This window comes from Hipposideros armiger, unplaced genomic scaffold (genome assembly GCF_001890085.2).
Source record: "Hipposideros armiger isolate ML-2016 unplaced genomic scaffold, ASM189008v1 scaffold_140, whole genome shotgun sequence".
Lineage (NCBI taxonomy): Eukaryota > Metazoa > Chordata > Mammalia > Chiroptera > Hipposideridae > Hipposideros > Hipposideros armiger.
Window position 1 is genome coordinate 2,928,213 of NW_017731490.1, and position 22,874 is coordinate 2,951,086.

Genomic DNA, 22,874 nt, shown 5'->3' on the forward strand with positions numbered 1-22,874 from the left:
CCCGCCCCGGCCGGGTTCCGCTCAGGAAATGGCCCGGGATGAGGTCCCCAGCTGCTTCCCAGCCGGGGCAGCGCTTCCTCCGCCGCCCCGGCTCCTCCTCGCGCGCCGCCCGGAGCGCCTTTGTCCCGCCAGCGAGGCTCTTCGCGAGGGGCCGCTGACGACGGCCCTCGGAGGACCGTGTCCGCGCTCCGCGGACTTCTCAACTTTTTCCTGGATTTGAGAGCGTGGGAGGTAGGGCGGGGGCGAGGCGCACGCCGGCCGCGGGGTCAGGCTGCGCGGCCGGGAGGGGAGCGGGGGTCCCCGCCGGGGGCCGCGCCCTGCGCCCCGGCCGCCACCTGGGCGCGCAGGTTCCCGGGGACCGCCGCTCCGGGAGGCTGCTGGCGGCCGGCAGCTCCGAGCCACGCCTCCGGCTCCGGGGCGCCGCTGCAGCCCCGGGCTTTTCTAGGGTTCAGGGGTTTTGTCAGGGAGGCAGCGGGGAGCTGACCTGGATTTCGCGGCACGTGCAGCGCGCAGGTCGGGTCCTTTTCGGGACCGAGAGTAGCGTGTGCGTGTGTCTTGTGTGTAGGATCCGGAGGAGGAGACGGGGGGCTGGGCGGGGGGTGCTTTGCATTTGTTCCCGCTAACTCCTTCCACTTCCTTCCTTCTTCCAACTCGGGCCGTCAGCACCTCCTCGCCGCCCTCCGGGGATTCCAGCCCGGAATCCCCGTCTCGCTCAGAGCCCGGTGAGCCTGTGTGAGCTGTCTTTTCCCAGCCATCGAAGTCGGGCTCTGCACGCCCTGCCTCGGTGTGTGCTGCTCCGCCTTGGGTGAGTTTCCTGAGCCTATCGGAGAAGCCTCCTTCGAAATTTCCGGGCTCACCGGTGTTCTGTTCAGCGCGTTCAGATGCTCCTCTGCCAGGATCTCGGCGTGTCGGCTCCGGCTGGCCCCCTGCCTGCTGAGAGCTCGGAACGCGCCAGGCCAGGTGCCAGGCGGGGCTCGCCCTTTTCTCTTCTCATCTGTACACTGTCCGCTCCGTAGCCCGGGATGCGTTTCTCTGCTCCTTCTCCCGACCTTTCAGAGGCTGCCCTGCCACTCGGAGCCTTCTGTATCTGCAGCTGCCTTCGCTTTTGTAAATTTGAACATGTTGTAAGGCTGCCCATCTGCTCCTGTTCTATTGTGATGATCACTGGGGATTAAATTATTCTTGAAATGAAACAGCAATTCGGTTTTGAATTTTAAATCAAAGATCATTGAGCACTAAATTCAGCGACCTGGTTTTGTTACTGTTTTACTTTTCAACTTTCCTATAGGCAGTCCCTTTGGTACTTCAAGCCAACTCCAAGCATAATGAAAAATACCCAGTTATATGTATTTTACTTTAGGGTGCTAATGCCAGAACTAGTTTTTGGCTAGAAATATAGAAACTTTTTTTTTTTTTTGCTTTACTTGTCAAAGAGACAAAAATGAAAATGCTCATTTATCAGCTTTTAAAATAGAGCCCTAACAGAAATGTATAAATTACCTGTGGGACTTTACCAGACTGCAGAACTCTCCTTAAAAGTTATTTATTTTCTTTAAATACTGATGGCCTTTTTATTTACTCAAAAGATATTTTATCCAGTACCTACTATGTTCCAGGACTGTTGGATGCAGCCGTTCACAGCAGATCCTGGTGTGCTCACACTGTACATTCTTAACTAAGCAGAATGTTTCGTTTCCTGTATGTTAATGGTTTACATTCAGATAGGCCAGAAAGCATCCTCAGAGATCTCAGGTATGTGGCATAAAATGATACTTTTGGTAAAGTGATTTTATTTGAAACTCTGTGGCCATATATGTATGACCACAAAGCCTAAGAAAAAAGGGAACTCTCATTTAAGCTCTTAAAAAAAGATAAGTTATCCAAATCACTGAAAAGTTACATGCACAAGAAAGAAGGAGGGCTATATATATTAGGGGGAAAAAAGAGTATTTAAATGTTTATTTCAGACATTTGGAACAAAAGGAAATATCAGCTTAATCTAAATATGTTTTGAAGAGGCACAATGTTCATCAAAATCAGGTATTCTTGAGTTTTTCTTGGGTCAGTGATCCCTTTAAGAATCTCATCAAAGCTATGGAGTCTCTTTCTCCCGAACATGTACCTATTCAACCTGCGTATAAAAACGGTAAATTTCAAGGGAATCAACAGATTTCCTGAAGCTGGATCTGTGGACGTTGAAAGACCTTGAGTTGGGAACATCTGCTTTTTGACTAGGACTTAATTTTGCAGTTAATTAAAATCTGCTTTTTGGATTCAAATATAGGTAACTTTAATACTTTACTATAAAAGTATACTCATTTACATTTATGCAAAGGAATATCCAATATCAAATAGGCGATGTTCATATTACATAGATCCATGTCGCGTACAACAGCATACATGTAAGGATTCACTCATTCTTTTTTGGAGTCTAAAACAAGATGTTATGATTCAGACAGAAGAGTAAACATAACCTTGGAATTGATGCTGAGTAATAGTAAAAAGAACAGCGCTTCTTGCTTGAAATGTACCCATGTTTGGGGCTGAGAGGCAGCTAGCTGCTGGACTCATGACATTCCTGTATTTGAAGATGAAATGATGAAATTATGTAGTTAAGTGGGGACATTTAAATAATCACTCCAGCTAGGGCATTAGGCCTGAAAGAAGGTAAATGTTAGCACTCAGGGTTTTGTATTTTCTTTCATGCTAGCTTCAGGGTATAATCAGATCAGTGGACATAGAGGCATTACCTAAATTTCTAATCAATGAAAACTATTTTGGTGGTGGGAATAGGTGAGTAGGAAGATGGCTAGCCAAACAACCCTTACCCATAGATAATACCCTAAAGGCAAAATGGGTAGTGAGAATTCTAGCCAAAAATTAAAAAGTGTGGGAGTATTTGCAAAAGTAGTTCTTAGTGGAGTGATACTAAGGCACACTATACTTACTAAATTTGTTTTTATGTCCCAATGATTTTTATCTAGTTGGCTCTGATGAAACTATTCAGAACCAATGGAAAATCAGGAGAGAAGTGTTTCAAAGGAAAAGAGGCCAACATATATGAGAGATTATAAGTATATTTATGGACTAGGTCTAGATGATGAAAGGTTTTTGGCTTAGGTGCAGGGCTGAACATATGTACCTGCAGTTGATGTCAAGATTAATCTCAAAATCTTTCTCATTCAGGTAACAGCTAAAGCAATTTTAATGAAGCTTTGAATACTAAATTCTAAACATGCAGCTGATAGCTTATTATGGAAGCAGTTCTAAAGTTTGGATGAAAGCAGGCCTGTACTTGTTCAAACCTGCAGCGTTCTTTGCGTGGTTCCCATTGATTAGGGACGTCAGTACTGGACCATGACTGTTTTTAAAGAGCTTACTTGGGTTCTTCAGGATATAAATGTAGACTTCTACATATTTATGATATAAAATTGAATATGAAACGATTGAACATGTGGGATTTAAAAGTTGCAAATGGATATTAACCTCTTTTGTTAGGAATAGTGATCAATAATATCCATAATTCAAAATATCTGTAGATAATAAATGCTAATATTCATAAAGTTGGTATGAACATGAGAACTGGCTGTGACGTATACATCTTCAGTATATTTTTTTAGTAGGGCAGGAAGTGCTGTTAAGGAGAAACCTAATTTTGTGGTAGCTTCCCTTTCCATTTCTTCCTGAATGCAGTGTCTCCATGGCTTCTGTCCAAATTTTTAATAGTGTGCTTGTGATATGTTATGTTCCAAAGATTTCAAAGTAACAATAATAAAAGAAATATGTAAGACACATCTAAGAAATTATTTGAAAGTCTGAAAACATCAAGTAAGGAAAAAGTCAAGGAAATCTTGTAAATCAAAGAAATAATATAATATACCACATATTTGAAATTTGTTTCAGTTGCCATTTTGAGCTACATTAAAATGGTTGAAAATATTGAGCTCTCGACATTGTTGTTATATTTTTATGGGGAGCGGAGTGCATTGCAGGTATACAATATACAGATTGGATATTCATTCTGGAAACTCCTAATTTCCACAGAAGACCTGCGAAGAAGCGAGTGGGTCAGGTGCCTTAAATTAGAGATTACTTGAAACATTCTCCTCAGTAGAGATGATTGAAGAAGAGAGGGCTTTTCATGAGCTGCTGTTTGTAGAAAGTGAGGTGGCATTCCTTCATTTGCCTACACAGTATCTTCACTCAGCGTTGTGTGTGTAGGAAATTGTAGAGCAGGCTAAGACTCGCTATGCTTTCAAAGTCACAGCCAAGTTTTAGAAGTTGTTACAGGAATCTTTGAAGAGTAAGGGTAACTGTAAGGTTAAATTTTTATAAAGTAATGAATACCTTTACTTTGAGGTATTAATTGCCCAGCTCTTGCACTTGAAACTATTTTAAAGTATATTTAAGCAATCACTGTTTGAATCAGTGAGAAATATATTCATTCCTCTTCTTAAGATCACAGAATGAATAGGCATGGGCATTAAACAATGCCTTTCAGTTTAATCACTCTGCCTGGATGCTGAGAAACGTTACTATATAAAACTTAAAAACCTGAAGTGTGAATAGAAACATGATAATTGACAGACTATTGTTATATAGTGTGGTAAAGTGAATAGAGCATTAGAATAGTAATCACATGATTTGACTGGTCTCAGCTGGTGATTTGGGGCCTCAGTTTCTTTATATTAAAAGAGGTCTGAACTAGGTTTTTCTTTCCAAAGGCCCTTTACTAGGCGTTCTTGTCTGCATTGCAGAACCATTGGACCAGTCAGCTAGTTTAGGATAAAGGCCATTAATTTGATTATTTTTTTCTCTTAAAGAATTCCCCTCCTAGCAATATGTTCTTTGTAGATAATAGAATTACGTATTACCTAGCCATAGGGCTCTTTATTTTTGCTCAACTCCTTCCCTTCCTATGGAAGACAGCTGAGGCTGGAGAAGTAGGCGCTATCAATTGGTATTGCATGGCAGCAATCTGCTCTTTGAAGATTTAAGCCAACCAGTACATTTTACATTTTAGTGAATTTAATCTACAACGTGTATATAAAGTGTTGGGATTGCTTATTGTTAAAATCTTTTAGAACTGTTCGTTCTGACAGTCAATAAGATTGCAACTAAAAAAAACCCCAAAACCCAACAGATTCTTAAGTTTGGAGGACCTTCTTAAAGGTCACGTCAACTGAGAAACTATGAATGGGTCCTGAGAGACACGCACACGCTAAAGCGATTACTTCACTGAAAGTGTGACGGGACTCCACAGCCTGGCAGGGACGTTTTTTGCCATGCTTAAAACATTTCGCTAACACCAGTTTGGAGTTGTCTGGCTGACAACAGCAATCTGTCCTTTTGGTATCATCTCCCCGCAGCCCTCCCACACCTGCACGCGTTCTTCCGCGCCGTGCGTGCACGACCCGTCGCGAGGCTGCGGCTACTTCAGTGTCCGCTTAACAAGCTCGCTGGAGACGAGCTGTGAGCGGTGGTTGCTGCCTGTAGATGCCATTTCCTCCTGCTCTAGGCCGCGTTAGGGAGTGGCTCTCCCCGGACTTCCAATGTTTTCGTGCTCGGGCACTGGTATTCACAGGGCTCCAGTGCATTGTTTTCTTCCAGGCAGCCTCGGTGAGCGCTTCAGCTTAGACTTTTTTTTTTTTTGCATTCTGTCGTCTTGGGCTGCGTGTCCTCTCTTGTTTCTGCGCTCTCTCCACGCCCTTCCCAGTTTCCTGTTAGCTAAAGGGATCGCTCTTTCTGAACGAAAAGTTCCCAGAGCGGAGCGGAGCCTCCCGGAAAACGCTCTCCTCTTCCGTGTGCGCCGGATGGGGGTGGGGGTGGGCCAGAAGCCGAACGCCAAGGCTGGGCTCGCAGGCAGGACGCGAACCCCAGGCCGGGCGGGGGAGGTACGGGTCGTCGGGGCAAGGCGGGGGGGTGGTCGTGAGACAGGCCCGGGCCGCGCTCCTCTGTCTCGGGGGCAGAGGGCACTTTATTGGGGGACCTGTGCGGCGAGGCCCGAGCTCTGGAGCGATTCCGGGTCCGAGAGGTGGCGGGGGGGGGCACCCAAGGGAGTCGGGAGGAGACGCCAAGCTCCCTTTCCACCCCAGGGGCCCTCTTGCCTCTGCCGGGCCTGCGAGGGTTGGCTGCGGAGGTATCGCGACTCCCTCGCGCTCGCGTCCGTCCTGGGGACCCCGGACCCTCGGGGCTGGGGGGTTGTCCAGTTCTCTGTCACCCCATCTTTTCCCCCCGCGCTGGCCGTAGTCTGGGTCAGGACCCCTATACCACCCCGAGGTGTGCGCGCAGGGGTCCCAGGCGGGCCGGGGTCCGCGTCCATGGTGACGCACCGCGTTCGCTGCTGGGGGGCGCCCGATCCCCGAGACCCTGCCGGCGGGGGGCGCCGGGGGAGCGGAAGATGGCGGCGGCGGCCGGGCGCGGGGTTCCCGGCGCGGCCCGGGCGGAGCCCACCCCCTGACGGCCGCCGCCGCCCCCGCCGGGCGGTGCTGTGTCCCTGCAGGAGCCCGAGAGGATGGCTGGGGCCGGCGGCCAGCACCACCCACCGGGGGCCGCAGGAGGAGCGGCCGCAGGGGCCGGCGCCGCGGCCACCCCCGCCGCCGCGTCGGCGGGACCGGGAGAGGACTCGTCTGACAGCGAAGGGGAGCAGGAAGGACCCCAGAAACTGATCCGCAAGGTGTCCACGTCGGGGCAGATCCGGACCAAGGTGAGGCGGGCCGGCCGGGAGCGTGGCAGGCGGGAGGCGGCGGGACCGGGAGCTGAGATTGGGCGCCCGGGGCGCGGGGAGCGCGCCCGGCGGTCCCGGGAGCGTGGGGAGCCGGGCCGGGGGTGGGGCCGGGAAGGGATCCCCGGGCCACGGGTCACGGGCCACGCGCGCGAGGAGAGCTCGGCCCGCAGAGGCGGCGAGAAGCGAGCCAGCGGCTGGGCGGGAGCGTGGGAAAAAGCTGGGGCGCTTTTGAGCGTCCCCACTCCGGGAGCCTGCAAGGAGCGGCTCGTGTTGTGTCCTCCCTGCACCGGTGGGTGGGTCGAGTGCGTTGCGCGGGAGAGGCGTGCTGGTCGACCAGCCAGAGCGACGACGCCCCGCCGCCTTCCCTTCCCGGGACAGCAGCCTGAGGGGTGGGCGGGGGCAGGTCACACCTGCTGCCCATAGGGAGGCAGAAGCCAGGGGTGGGGGCACCGCCAGCGCTGAACGATGCTCGCGGTTATCTGCGCCCTGCACCGCGCCAAGGGCGGGCCAGGCTTCCCCAGCGTTTCGCTAAGCACCGATTTCAGATCTTCCACACCCAGGGTTATTTTTAACAATGAAAAGGAATAATCTCTTTCTACTTCATGGAGATTAGCCTGCTGTTTTACCCTTGTTTATATAGCAGGTACTGTTGACCTGTGAAGGCTCCCAAGTTTGTTTTCATTTGATGGTGAACAATACGTAGCAAATGCTTACCACTGGAAGATTAAGTGTATTCTAATTTTCATCACCGTTTAAAAACCGTCACACGGAACGTCAGTTATCAGTGGGAGACTTGAGTGAGGAATTTGAAAAGGGTAACCAATGCAGTCATTGGATTTGTGTGCTCTCTTTAAATATTGCAAAAGTTAATTTATCCCATACCTGTGCTTTATGAGAATTTGTTTTCTAAGCTCAGTAGACCCCCTATATAAAAACAGAACTTTTATTATGTGCCTATGGACTCATGTTTATATTGGCCTGCCTCCTTATTTTCTGAAATAAAGGTGTAAGCGCACAGAGCTGTGAACAAGATTAGTTAGTAAAAGTCAAGAATTGTTTCAGTCGGTTTTTTTTTTTTTAGGAGAACATCTTGTAACTCCTTTTAACAGTGGCATTTTTGAATTTTATAGACTTCATGATAAATTAAGGATATGAGTTTAATGTGCTTTTAGAAGATTAAGGCAAAACAAGATAGGAACTTTCCAGACAGTGCCCTTAAGAGTTGACATCTTAACTTTTAAAAAAGTTCGTAAAACTTAATAATGGGCAAAAAGATATTTAAAAATGGTGTATTTTATATATTTATATGAAATGGTTAAAAATCCCCTGCATACTTATATCAGGATTAACCAGTAAATTTAATGCTGTTTGAGAGAAAATTTAGAGATGGCTCTAATTTGAATTGAGTAAAGTCAAACAATAAATTTGTTGGGAGTAACTTGAACATTTGTAGATGTCATGAACTCATGATAGTAGCTAAGATGATACTCTTTAAATTTGATATTATCTATGGTTGGAGCAAAGCATGTTTATTGAGACTAAGTAAATTCAAAAAGCACATTTAGTGTTAGTTTTCCATTTAACTTTCTAATGAAAACATTGAACACATACATTTTGCCATTTAATGGAGACCATTACATGAAATGTTCCTTAACTTTCCCAAGATGTATTTAATTTCAGAAATTCTGCATTTTACATTAGCTTGTATAAGTGCATTTAAGTTCATTAGCATTTTCGTATGGTGCCAACCTGAGATCAGGGCCTAAAACGGCAGAGACCACCGAGCCTCCCTGCCTGCCCCCAGCACCAGGCCAGACTGTTCACATATAGTATAAATTTCATCAATTAAATCTGCTTAGCACCGATACTGATTCTTAGGGAAGAGGACGAGGGCAGTGAGAGAATTCATAGAATGAGAACTGTGAAATTTAACATTGGTTCCCATTTTTCAGTTATGATCCAGGTAAGAGTTAAGGAAAAACATCTTTAAAGAAAGACAGGTACTCACTTGATCCCCTCCATAAATATGTACAATGGGAGAGCCTGGAGAAGAGGCCCCAGGACTAGCCCAGGGCCTCGTGGTTTTCAAGACAGTGGTAGCAGTTCTGGCTCCTACATCCTGAAGACACACGGTGGGACCACCAGGTCTGACAGGTTGTGATTACTAGTGGCATCTCTGATCCTGGTGGAGTAGCAGCCTGGGATGGCGTGTGTGGCTACACACAGATACACATGCTTATATGTGTATGTGGATATATGCTCTTTATAGAGTATTTATCCACAGGTACACAGAGGGTGCACAGCAGAGTACGTTACACATGGAGATCAAAACTATTTCTTTTCTTTTTGTTTTTTTTTTTTTTGTAAGATTTTATTGGGGAATTGGGGAAGGGAACAGCGTTGGAGAATTGGGGAAGGGGAACATTGTATTTTTCCAGGACCCATCAGCTCCAAGTCAAGTTATTGTCTTTCAAGTTATTGTCCTTTAATCTTAGTTGTGGAGGGCGCAAGCTCAGCTCCTAGTCCAGTCGCTGCTTTCAATCTAGTTGCAAGGGGTGGGGGTGGGGGTGGGGGGTATGGCATAGCCCACCATCCCATGTGAGAGTCAAACCGGCAACCTTGTTGTTAAGAGCACGCACTGTCACCAGCTGAGCCATCCGGCTGCCGGTTGGCAGCTCAGCAGCAGCTCACCCCAGGCGCAGCTCACTGGCCCTTGTGGGAATCGAACCGGTGACGCTGTTGCTTAGAGCTTGCACACTAACCAACTGCGCCACCAGGCTGGCCACAAAAATATTTCTTGACTACATATTACATACTTTCCTATAATGCTTTATATATATGAATGTTATTGTTGAAATAGTTTGTTTTGCTTTCCTTTAAGATCCTTAGGATCACAAAGCTGTTTGGTATCCAGTTTAGCTTTGGAGTGAAAGAAGGCCTTTAATTTAAGTAATTACCTTATTTGAAGTGTCCTGTATTGTAAATACTGGTTAGTATTTTAATTAATTTGAATGTCAGTAGAGAAAGTTAAATGTGGAATTTGGAAAGTATCTCAACTTTTCTTAATTGAAAAAGTAATGCATGCATATTAATGCACAAGACATTCAAATGGTGTGAGAGTATGTGGGAGGGTGTCCAGTGAAAAGGAATCTCCCTCTCACCCCAGACCATCTAGTCTCTGTTGACATTTTCTTGGGTGCTTCTGGAACATTTTTATGCACATACACATATTTCTTCAAAAAATGCTAATGGGAGTATTCTGTACACATGCTGTGTCTTGTTTGTTTGGAAATATAATATGGAGGTCATTTCGTTAGTGGGACATGTACATCTCATTCTTTCTAACGAGGGCAGAGTATACATTATATTAGGTTGAACTAAGCGCAGTTGCTATATCAGTATGTCAAAATGGTCGAAAGTAGAATGGTGGTTGCCAGGGGCTGGGAGGTGGGGAAAACGGGGAGGTATTGGCCAAAGGGTACAAACTTTGAGTTACAAGATGAGTAAGTTCTCGGGATCTAATCTACAGCATGTTGACTGTAGTTAATAATACTGTGTTGTCGGGCCAGCCGAGTGGTGTGATGGTTAAGAACTGGCTTGGGATAACAGAGGGCCCCGGTTCGGATCCCACATATGAGGGCCAGTGACACTGCCCTCCAAAAAAAAAAATAATAATAATAATACTGTGTTGTCTACTTGAAATTTGCTAATAGATCTTAAGCATTTTCACACACACACAAAAGGTAACTGTGAAATGATGCATATGTTAATTTAATTGTGGTAATCATTTGACAGCGTATATGTATCAAATTATCACCTTGTATACTTTATATTATAATTTTCTTTATCAATTATATCTCAATAAAACTTGAAAAAATTGTGGAAAATGTAAGTTTCATGTGGTTCAACCAAACATGGTATGTCATCATTTAATTAACCAGTTCTCTATGGAAGGAAATATGGATTACTGTAGGACAACACTAAACTTGGGTTTTTACAGTGGATGTGCTGACTTTTTAAGTAAAGAATAAGACTGGCATGCTTTTAAAATTAGCGTGGTTTAATTAAATCCTTATGTATGTTCTAGTGCCGTCCTCAAATCCCCTTATTGTATACTCTCTTCATTTTCCAATTTTCCCCTGGTTCCTTTGTCCTTGGAGTCAGTTTTTATCTTTCTCTGTTTTTCACTTTATTCCTTTCACTGTATCACCTTAGTGAAATTCCAGGTTGTCTCATCTGAAATCTCATCCGGGCGCTAAACACTGGATCGTTTTATGGCTGCCTCTGTTTCCCCAAAGGAAAAAAAAAATCACTTGTATGCAAAAGTGGAAATACTGCTGATGTGGGGCAGCCAAAGGGAGCTGCCACTTGTGATCTTTCTCTCTTTACCCTTGCTGTTACTCCCAAAGTCTTAATCAGTCCTGTCTTAAGGAAGAGGTTGACTTTACGTTCAGATGTACTGTTGTAGAGAATTTGACAGGTATTTCCTGAGAATGAGACATCCTGAAACAACACTAATACAAACTCAGACCACCTTGATTTTGAACATGAATGTGAAGGAGGCTTTGTTTGTTTTTGTTCACCCATGAATACTGTAGTCTTTCCTCTTGCAGGGAATGGCTGGAGGAACCTTGGTCGGGTTTCTCCACTAGGAATGTTCACCTGTCATAAGCTAAAGGGTTATTAACAAATGGGAACCATCTCAGTGACTTTTTTTTTTAAAGATTTTACTGGGGAATTGGAGAGGGGAACAGTGTTGGGGAATTGGGGAAGGGGACATTGTGGTTTTCCAGGACCCATCAGCTCCAAGTCAAGTTGTTGTCCTTCAATCTTAGTTGTGGAGGGTGCAAGCTCAGCTTCAAGTCTAGTGACCACTTTCAATCTAGTTGCGGTGGGGGGGGGGCCGAGCCCACCATCCCATGTGGGAGTCAAACCGGCAACCTTGTTGCACACTGAGCCATCTGGCAGCCCATCGGCAGGTCAGTTCAAGGTGCCGTGTTCAATCTTAGTTGCAGGGGTCGGGGGGCCTGCAGCCCACCATCCTATGCGGGAGTTGAACTGGCAACCTTGTTGTTAAGAGCACGCACTCTCACCAGCTCAGCAGCAGTTCAGCTTGGGCACAGCTACCTGGCCCATGTGGGAATCAAACCGGCGACCCTGTTGCTCAGAGTTCGCACTCTAACCAACGGAGCCACTCGGCTGGCCCCCTAAGTGACTTTTTCTGACATTGAATCATCTCTGCCAAGGTCTTGAGGCTTCATGTATCAAAAATACCTCTTTATTGGGTTTATTATGATGTCACTTTTTTTTTACATTTATATGTTTTCCTACAGTTAATTTTGAATGCTCATAAATGAATCTCTAAATTTAGGTAAAACATACCTAATACTGGAAAGCTACTCAGAACTTTGTAACATCGTATCTAGATTAAGACATCTCATTAAGCCCTTTTAGAACAGAATAATCACCACATTCTTCAATTAGTATCTTGGTTTTAATTTAACCTGAAGGATGTATTAAATAAACTCTTGTGCCTTTATGATGATAAGTCAGTATATGGAAATATTAACTTGTAGTTCTCACTGCTTTATGAGATGCAATTTGTGCAATTAAAGCATTATCTTTTACCATAAACTGTAGGTAGAGTAGATTAGGGAAGGCTTGCCCTGCCTTGTTCAGATTGTAGATGGTGGCCCATTAGGGTGTCATGTTGGCTCACAGCCAGCATTTAAAACAAAAACGGGCAGAGATTAGAAAGTCTTATTTAAGACTTTTACCCACAGTTCCGGGTGGGAATATTGGATTGGGCAATGATCCAAATAGGACGACAAACAGAAACATGGCCAGAAGGTTGTTAAGAAATGAGGATAATGTAATATTGACAGGGTTATTGTTCAGAAACTCAATATGATACGAGAGGCAAGTACGCATTTTTTACACTTTGGTAGGTGATGAGCAGGAAGATATCTTGAATAACAAGAATAATTAATATTCATCTAGGGCAGAAGTCAGCTAACTTTTTCTGTGAAGGGCCAGATAGTAAACATTTTCTACTTCGTGGGCTGTAAAGTCTGTGTCAAAATCACTCAGCTCTACTGTTTGAGTGTACAAGCAGCCATAGACAATACCTAAGTGAGCAAGTGTGGCTGTGTTCCAATAAAACTTTATTTAAGGACACTAAAATTTGAATTCATAAAATTTTCATGTGTTAAGAAATATTCTTTTTTTTTTTCTTTTAAAGCCATTTAAATATGTAAAAAAAACCTTCTTAGCTTGTGGCTGTACAAAATGAGGTGCCAGAAGTTTATGGCTGGCAGGCTTGGTTTGTGGGCCTCAGTTTCCTGACCCTACTCTGGATGATGGAAAATTAGATTTGCAAATCCTGTGAGGTTAAGGTGCTGCTAAATACCATCAGGATTTAAGGGACCAAATAAAGCTAGATTTCAATCCATTTAAAAATCTCATCTTTGTAGAACATCTTATTTTTAGCTTGGTTTGCGTCTTTGCTTCCATTTTAATGTGAACTAAATATAGACTGGAAACTTTGAGTCTTGGTACAGTAATATATGGTATAACAGCTTTCTTTTCATTTTGATTACAAGTTAAACATGATATCCCATTATTAAAGATAAGAGACATAATAAATAATTTACTAAACCTTTACATATAACTTAAGATGCTTTATTTGAAAGTATCTAAATTTAGAAAGCTTTCACTTAGTTTAAGGTCACATGTTTGCTGTTGTGGTGGGAGTGATGAAAGGTTATATGAAACTACTATTGTAAATGACTTGGGGCTCCTTGCTATTTCCAGGGTGCAGGGTTTCACTCATATTGGATTTGTTAGGCTTAACTTACTCAGGAAATGTGTTTATAAGCAAAGGTTTTAATTAAAGAGAGTTTGTTTTATGTCTAAAAATAGACTTTTTAAAAAGACCATAACATGTTAGTACATTACATTTTCCCTTGGCAAATTTGTTTGGTCTTGTTGGGGTACTGAATATTTTTCCCTGACTATTTAGTTACTTGAAAACACATTTGTATTTTTTATTTTGGTTAAGTGGCTTCACTATATCAATAACCATTATTGATAAGAGCCTGAATTTAGGATTCCATGTACATTGTTTCTAGTTTAGATTGTTGCTCATTTCTTTCCAATAAACATATATGGTAACAATTTTCTCTCCCTGTGTTTTTTGTTCTGAGGGTATATAGAAAACTGTGAGGCTCTTGTTTTATACTAGGGAAATAAGATTAACTTTATCATGTGTGGAGCTGGAATCTCTAACCTTCTCACTGTGCCGCTCGATAACCAGGACATTTTCAAACCACCAGAATGTAAGTTAGCACAATAAATCTTTTTTGATGTAAGCTTGGAGCATTTATGTCAGAAATCTACAATTAACCTTTCTACTTAGCATTTTACTGTTTACACAGCAGCTTCATACACCTGACCTTATTTACCAGTTGCATAAAATTATCTGAATTTTACAAATGTTATACCTGAGACCGAGTGTGAATATCTGCTGAGTAAACGGCAGGGTTGGAACCCAAAAGCAGGACTTCTAACTGCTGTACCACTGTGCCTTGGCACCGTGGAGACAGGGGGCGGATTCCAAGTGCCTTCTTGCAGTAGTCCCGTAAGCTTCTTGGGTTTTGAAACTGCATGTATACTGTGCAAATTTGCGTGTATGCAGGCAGCTTCCTCACTGCTCTGTCTTTCTGCCTCCACGCCCCTTCCCTTGAATTCCCCTTGTCGTCTCCCTCCCGCCTCCTTCCTGCCCTGCCCTTTGTTAATTTGTTTAATCTGTGGTCATGCCTCTCACCAATGTTGTAGGTTTCATAATGCCTTTTTGCATTCGAATCCCGTGTTTTTTGTGTGTAACATGTTTACAAGTCTATGTTTGAAACGTGAATTTTGGAATAAAACATGTCAGCTGAAATTTATATTAGTTTTAAGGACTGTTAGCAAAATCGTGGAATTACTGTGAAAACATGTTTAGAAAGACAAATTTAGAAGAAACGCTTATAGGCATCTAACTCCTCAAAGTAGGTTTTCAAAGACAACTGTTAGTTTCACTTCCATAAGGTAAGATGCTATTTTTAAAAGGTTGTGAGACAGCGCTAAAAAGAATTATAAAAAGTAATTTCCATTTGGCCTATGAAGCATAATTGAAGAAAAACTATGAGAAAAATTTATTTTTAATTAGTGGAGGGATGAAAATGTCATTTTTGGGGCCCGGCTTTCTCCATCTGACTACTTTGAGAAAAGGTGCCAGAGTGTATACCTGAGCAGGCCGACTGTTTTGAGTTGGATTATTCGTACAAACTCATAAAGTACTTTAAAATGATGTTATAATATGATGTGCATGAACATATAATGTCTGTAGCTTGTGAAGCAAACGGTCCATGGAGCGGGTCCGCGTCAGAGCCGGAACCCTTGCAGCACCGTACCCCGCCTGCCTGTGGGCTTCTGGTTGTTACTCCGCTGCCGCCCTTCAGTTCATTCAGAACGTGCATCGCGTGCCCCAAGCGCAGTCATAGGTGCCAGGGACAGAGCTGCGAAGAAAACAAAACAGACAAAAACGTATGCTCTCATGGAGCCCACATTTTAATGAAAGGATAATTTGTAAACTCATAAATATGTAAAATGCATACTATGTTAGAAGTGCTATAGAGAAAAATAAGCATGAATGGGAGTGGGGGACACAGCTGCAATAAGGAGAGGTCAGCGGGGGTGGGAGTGCGGGGAGCAGGTAGGAAGTGGGAAGTCAGTTAACAGTGTCACAGGAGTGTGCGTACTACAGAGAAGAGTCCTTAGCTTGGGGTTCATGCATTCTGCAGCATTGGAGGGGCTAAAGAGGGCGCCCCAAATTTTAGGTTTATGTGTATGCACCTCAGAAGGCAAAACCGCTGATTGGAAAAGGGGAACTGCAGGATAGACAATAAAAGATAGATGAAAAATACACGCACACAAACACTTTGTAACCATCTGTTGTCATTTGGAGAAATGCTAAAAACGGGTGGTGGGGTTCAATGAAATGACAGAAGCAGCACTGAACAGCAAGGTTCTTTGGAGTAGTTAGGTAGTGTTGGGTTGGCTTCTCAGCTCTTTCATGTACTATTAGGTGACCTTGGCCATGTTACTTATGCTACAGGAAGTGCAATGCCATCAATACCTGTGTCTCCCCTTTCTTCCCCAGCCCACCGGTAGACTCCGTTTCCTCGTGGCAGATACGTGGGTGGGGCTGTATGACTGAGTTCAGGCCAGTGGAATATGGGTGGGAGTGAAGTTTGTCACTAACCTCTAAAGCAGTGTTGGGGACTGGCCATGCCTCGTCTCTTCCTTCCCCCAACAGCTAAATGTAGATTATCCAGTGGCAGGAGCTTGGGTCCCTGAACCGCTTCATGGAACAGAGCCTCTGCTCCTGCCCCAGCCACCTGGGATTGTGACACAGGACGTAAACAGACCCCGTCATTGTAGTAAGCCTCTGAACTTGGAGCATTGTTTGCCAGCAGCAGTGAGCTTTCTCTGGCCGATACACTTCAGTTCTCTGAACTTTAGATTTCTCACTTGCAAAATGGGTACAGTGATTCCTACTTGGTAGGTGGTAACGAGGATTGCCACAGTATGCTTTTATATCTCTGATTATTAGAATTATTTTTTAAAATTGGTAAAAATCCTGATAAGTCAGTTATTCCTGATACATCTTCTAAATAATTTCATCAGCAGGATATACAGACCACTATCCTTTGCTGACTGTCGAAAAGACTTGATAAAACCATTATATTTTTACAGAGCATTATTTTGTCATTTTAAAAACTGTCTTTGCTGCCATGAAGGGTCCTTCGGAAATGAAAAACCCACACGGTGCAGGAGCAGTGAAGGTGGGCTTACTTCACGTGATGATTTTAGATGGGGCCTGCTTTGTTTCTAGAGTAATGTATGTTACAAGGGTCTTAGGAACAAATACTTTGTTCAGAACCAATGACTGCTTGAAGGTGGTAGCGGAAATAATTGGCCAGGTAGGCTTTCAGTGCTTTCCGGCCAAGTCCTGATCTTGAAATGACCTTCCCTGTGTCCCCCTCCTCCTCGGTCCACACAACCTGGCCTTTGCCCCCAATCACTTCCTGAAACCGTCTTTTACAAGGCTCACTAATGATCTAATTGCTAAAATCCAGTGATCTCTCTTTGGTTTTCACTCAACTGGATTTCTTGCCAATGTGGACACTGTTGACCATTTTTTTTTGTTACATCTTCCGTTTTTGTTTTTAAGTTTTAAATTTCTCTTATTGTTAATTACCTTTTTACTGCCTCTTAGTCTTTATCCCTGATTCCTTTTGCTAATGGTTTTTGTTTTCTAAGATTCTTATTCTGTGTTTGCCTCTTCCTTAGTTGATCTGATCAAGTAGATTAGGCTTCGACTACCAGCTGCACCAATCTTTCTCTAGCCTGTACACTCCTGAGATCTGGACCTATTATTTCCTTTGTCTGCCAGACACTTAATATAGTGGGTTCTGTAGCCATCTCAACCTCACATTCTCAAACTGAGGAGGTATGTAGGTACACAATCTCCCTGCCTCCTGTCCAATTGTGCTCCACTACTTTTATGCATATATATATATATATATATATACACATATATATACACACACACACACACACACATATATGGATATTGTTCAGCTTTAAAAAGGAGAGGAATTCTGACACATGCTACAACATGGTTGAACCTTGAAAACATTATGCTAAGTGAAATAAGTCAGATATAAAAGGACAGATATTGTATGAGTCCACCTAGAGTAGTCCAATTCAGAGAGACAGGAAGTAAAATGGTGGTTGCCAGGGGCTTGGGTGAGGAGGGGAGTGGAATTAGTGTTTAATGGGTATAGAGTTTCAGTTTTGCAAGATGAAAAGAGTTCTGTGAATGGATGGTGGTGATGGCTGCACAACAGTGTAAATGTACTTAATGCCACTGAACTGCACACGTAAACATGGTTAAGATGGTAAATTTTATGTATATTTTACCACAATGAAATTATAAAGCAAGCTTCATAGGAATGGCCCACTATACACTCAAATAATATTATTACAAGAATTCTCTAGTGGGATAAAAGTGAAACATAAACTTAAGAAATGTGCAAGACTTCAAGGAAATTATGAGACTATTAAGACTATGAAACTTTGCTGATGGACAGAAAGAATTTGAAGTTTTACCCAATTTATCTGGGAATTGTATGCAATTACAAATACATTTACTATTGGAATTTTGGCTAACTTACTAAAATGATCTGAAAGGTCATAAAATAATGTCTAGTTACATATTGAAAAGGAAGAGTAAGGAAGAAGGCCTCAGCCAATTAGATGTAATGAAACTTAGCACAAGCCTGCAAAAAATTCATGTGGTTATGAATTGGGAATAAACTGAAAGATCAGTGGAACAGAATACACAGTCCAGAAACTTGCCCATAAATACATAAGAATACATTTTACAATCAAGATAATATTTCAAGTCAGTAGAGAAAAGATGGGTTACTAATTCCTCTTGAGGCAACTGACTCACCATTTACTTAAAAAAAAAAAAAAGCCCAATCCCTACCTCACATTATGGACTCCATATTTTCCGGATGGGTTAAAGATCAAATTTATAGGGCCGGCCGAGTGGCGCGATGGTTAAGAACTCGCTTGGGATGCCAGAGGGCCCCGGTTCGGATCCCACATATGTGGGCCAGTGACACTGCCCTCCACGGCTAAGATGCTGAACAACAGCTCAACCTGGAGCTGGGCTGCCGTGAGTTGCTGGCGACGGCATAGGCTGCAGCCCCTGCTGCAGTGGGTTGCCATGGGCTACCGTGTGTAGCCAGCAGCCAGCGTGAGCGGCCAGCAGCCGCAGTGAGCGGCCGTCCAGAAGCCGGCGACTGATCTGCCTCGCCTGGGAAGAGCGCAATGATGGTGCCAACTTGGGCCAGTGAAGCAGCGTCCTCCACAACTAGATTGAAGAACAAAAGGACAGCAACTTGTCTGTTCCCCTTTCCCCAATTCCCCAGCACTGTTCCCATCCCCCCAATTACCCAATAAAAATCTTTAAAAAAAAACAACACACCACTGTTTAAAAAAAAAAAGATCAAATTTATAATAAATCAGTCATAAAAGTACTAGAATAAATATAAGAAAGTGATTGCATAGTTTCAGGATTGGAGGGAATTTTAAAATGTGACAGTAAGGAAGAAAACAGAACAAAAAAGCTTATTGAAGCTCGACAAATTGAAGCTCACCATGACCCAATTTACAAGGCAGATAATTTTCCAAATCACTTGAATGTTGAGCTGGTAAGATTATGTCTCACTTCTTTACTCCTTGTTTATGATACAAATGTCCAATAATAAAGTATTGGTTAAATGCAATATCTGTATAAAAAAAAAATCACTATTCCCTCAGGTGCAAGTGCCTGGCAGGTACAAGGTGTTCAGTAGGTACTAAGTGGGTAGGTAAATAAATGAAAAAATATAAACTAATTTGCATCATGTTGACATGAAGATACAATATATTGGGCAGAAAAAGGAGATTATAATACCATGTGTAGACTCTGAGCCCCGTGAAAGGAGATAGCAGAGATATTGTGGTTTCTCTCTGTATTATGGAATTAAGAGTGTTTGCTCTTTTCTTCTCTTTATTTCTACTTTTAACTCTTTTATAGGTTACATATTTGCTTTTGTAATAATAAAAACATTTAGTTTTTAAATTTGGATGTACCTCTTACAGAAAAATGCAAATAGAAAATGTGAATCCTCATACACCGAGGGAATTCAAAGACTAGTCAGTTTGTACAAATAAAATGTATCTGATAAGTAGGTGACATAATCCTTCATATTCCTGAAGGTGAATTAAACATTTCTGTAGGAATAATCAGATGGATGGTATTATATGCCTAGAAGCATGTATTGATATCTCTGTTTCTATATGAAGACATAATTTAATATATCATTTCTGTAAAAGCAAAAACAAAAAATATCCTTGTAGGTGTGATCCATAATTATTACTGTAAAGATGTTTTTGAGATATTAGAAGCTGAATGTCTGCATAGCAAAGGGTTAAATATTGATAATAAAATCAATAGCCCCTAAGAAGGGTTGTTAAAATTTGCCAGATTTGTAAATAGAATAATATCGCTTGTAAGCTGAACTTACCTTAAATTGACCTGGGTTTTTAATTTGTTTCTTTAATAAATTAAATATAAACTTAAAATTTTTGATAATAAAAAGCCTTGGCTATTGGTAGCATTGCCAAAACTTATTTGAACAAAAATACTGAGCAAATTATAGCATATTGAGAGAATACTAATAGGAACTTGGTTTATAAAATGTACCCCTTTTGTGGAAAATTCCCTTCTTTCAGCCCGAGACACTATAAACATGTCTGCTAGAAATGCTTTGTATGTAGAAATCACTGAAATTTATCTTGACATTATAAAACAAAATACATGGCCCGCATCAATGATGACATTCATCAAATGGCAAATATTAGCGAAATGCCACCTTTGCATCCGTGCTGTGAGGTCAGAAGTCATGCCTTCAGGTGCCTGGCAACCTTGCGTGCAATCTGCTGACATTGTGTCACACAACACATTGAGTATAGTTTTTCACGTAATAGGACTACACGCGTGTACTCAACATTTTATATGATGGACCCTCATTATTTGTGGAGTCCGTATATGCTAATTTGCCAACTCGCTAAAGTTTGTAACTCCCAAAGCGATACTTTGTGGTCATTGGCAATCGCGCATCGAGTGGCCTGAAAATTTTACTTGCCTCACGCGCATGTCCCCAGCTGAGGGTAAACCAGGTGACAACCTGCCTTCCCACACAGTAAACAAGTGTCTTTTTTGTGACCTATGTGAGACATTTTCCACATTTTTGTGCTTTCTGTTGGTGATCTCCATGTTTGAAAGGCGCCAAGCTTAGTGCTGAAATGATGTCTAAAGGTCCTAAAAGCTAGAAGCCTGAGATGTGTCGTAGAGAAAAACACATGTGTTAGCTAAACTTCCTTCAGATGTGAGTTACAGTGCTATTGGCCACAAGTTCAGTGTTAATGGATCAACAATATATATTAAACAGAAACATGCATGAAACAAGGTTATGCAGTGGTCAGTTGATGGAAGGCTCCAGGAATTTAACCTTGCATTTCCCCTGGGAGCTATGGTTCAGTATTCGCTAATTCGGTGTTCACAGTGACTTCTCTTTTTCTTTTTTTTTTTTTTGAGTTTTGAGATATCTTTTTTGTTCTATTCAGTTTTATTTTTTTTTAATTTATTGAAGTATAATTAACACATATTAATTTCAGGTACACAACATAATGATTTAATACTTGTATAATGACGACCAAAATAATAAGTCCAGTTAACATGTGTCACCATATGTAGTTACAAATTTTTTTTTTCTTGTAATAAGGACTCTTAAGATTTATGTATTCTCTTGGCGACTTTCAAAGATGCAATACAGCATTATCACCTGTAGTCACCATGCTGTACTTATTTTTTCTAAAACTGGAAGTTTGTACTTTTTGATCCTTATTGCCTAACCCCCATTCCCTGCCTCTGGCAACCACCAATCTGTTCTCTATGAGGTTTTTTGTTGTTGTTTTTTGTTGTTTTTTGGTTGGTTGGTGGTTTTTAGATTCCACATATAAGTGAGATCATGTGGCGTTTGTCTTTTTCTCTCTGACTTACTTCATTTAGCATAATAGCATAATGCCCTCAAGGTCCATCCAAGTTGTTACAAATGGCAAATTTTTATCCTTTTTTATGACTGAATAACATTGCATTTTATTTATTTATTTATTTATTTTTTAAGATTTTTATTGGGGAATTGGGATGGGAACAGTGCTGGGGGAATTGGGGGAAGGGGAACAGACTAGTTGCTGTCGTTTTGTTCTTCAATCTAGTTGTGGAGGATGTTGCTTCACTGGCCCAAGTTGGCACCATCATTGCGCTCTTCCCTGGCGAGGCAGATCAGTCGCCGGCTTCTGGACGGCCGCTCACTGCGGCTGCTGGCCGCTCACGCTGGCTGCTGGCTCCATACGGTAGCCCATGGCAACCCACTGCCACAGGGGCTGCAGCCTACGCCGTCGCCGGCGACTCATGGCAGCCCAGCTCCAGGTTGAGCTGTTGTTCAGCATCTTAGCTGTAGAGGGCAGTGTCACTGGCCCTCATATGTGGGATCCGAACCAGGGCCTCTGGTCTCCCATGCCAGTTCTTAACCATCGCGCCACTCGGCCGGCCCAACATTGCATTTTATATATGCATGTATATATATGCAAAAACACTAACTCAAAAAGATATGTGCAGCATAATTGACAATAGCCAAGATGTGGAAATACCCTAAGTGTGCATCAACAGATGAATGAATAAAGAAATCCATTGATGCACAATTAGGTTATTTCCATATCTTAACTATTGTCAATTATGCTGTATATATCTTTGTGAGTTAGTGTTTTCATTTTCTTAAATACCCGGAAGTGGAATTGCTGGATCATGTGGTAGTTGTATTTTTAATTTTTGAGGAACCTCCATACTGTTTTCCATAGTGGCTGCACCAATTTACATTCCCACCAACAGTGCACAAAGGTTCCCTTTTCTCCACATCCTCGTAAACAATTATTTTTTCGTGTCTTTTTTCTAATAGCCATTCTAACAGGTGTGAGGTGATACCTCATTGTGGTTTTGATTTGCATTTCCCTGATGATTAGTGATATTGAGAACCTTTTCATGTACCTATTGACCATTTGTATGTCTTTGAAAAAATGTCTATTTAGATCTCCTGCCCATTTTTAAATCAGATTGTTACTTTATTTCATTGCTATTGAGCTTTATGAGTTCTTTATCCGATATGTGATTTGTAAATATTTTTCCTCATTCCATATGCTACCTTTTCATTTTGTTGATAATTTTCTCTGCTGTGCAGAACGTTTTTTGTTTGATATAGTCCCACTTGTTGATTTTTGCTTCTGTTGCCTTTGGTTTTGGTGTCAGATCCAAACAAATCATCTCCAAGATTGTTGTCAAGGAGCTTCCTGCCTATGTTTTCTTCTACGAATTTTATGGTTTCAGGTCTTGCATTTAAGTCTTTAATCCATTTTTAGTTAACTTTAT

The 22,874-nt window shown here is 42.5% G+C and overlaps 1 protein-coding gene across 1 annotated transcript in view; it reads left to right on the plus strand.

The window, feature by feature from the left end:
* LOC109386838 (diacylglycerol kinase eta-like) overlaps window positions 1-22,874 on the plus strand; it is a 92,626-nt gene that overhangs the window by 831 nt on the left and 68,921 nt on the right. The window contains exon 2 of the mRNA XM_019650365.1: window positions 6,503-6,706. Within this exon, the coding sequence (XP_019505910.1) occupies window positions 6,503-6,706 (204 nt within the window). The remainder of the gene's footprint in view (window positions 1-6,502; window positions 6,707-22,874) is intronic.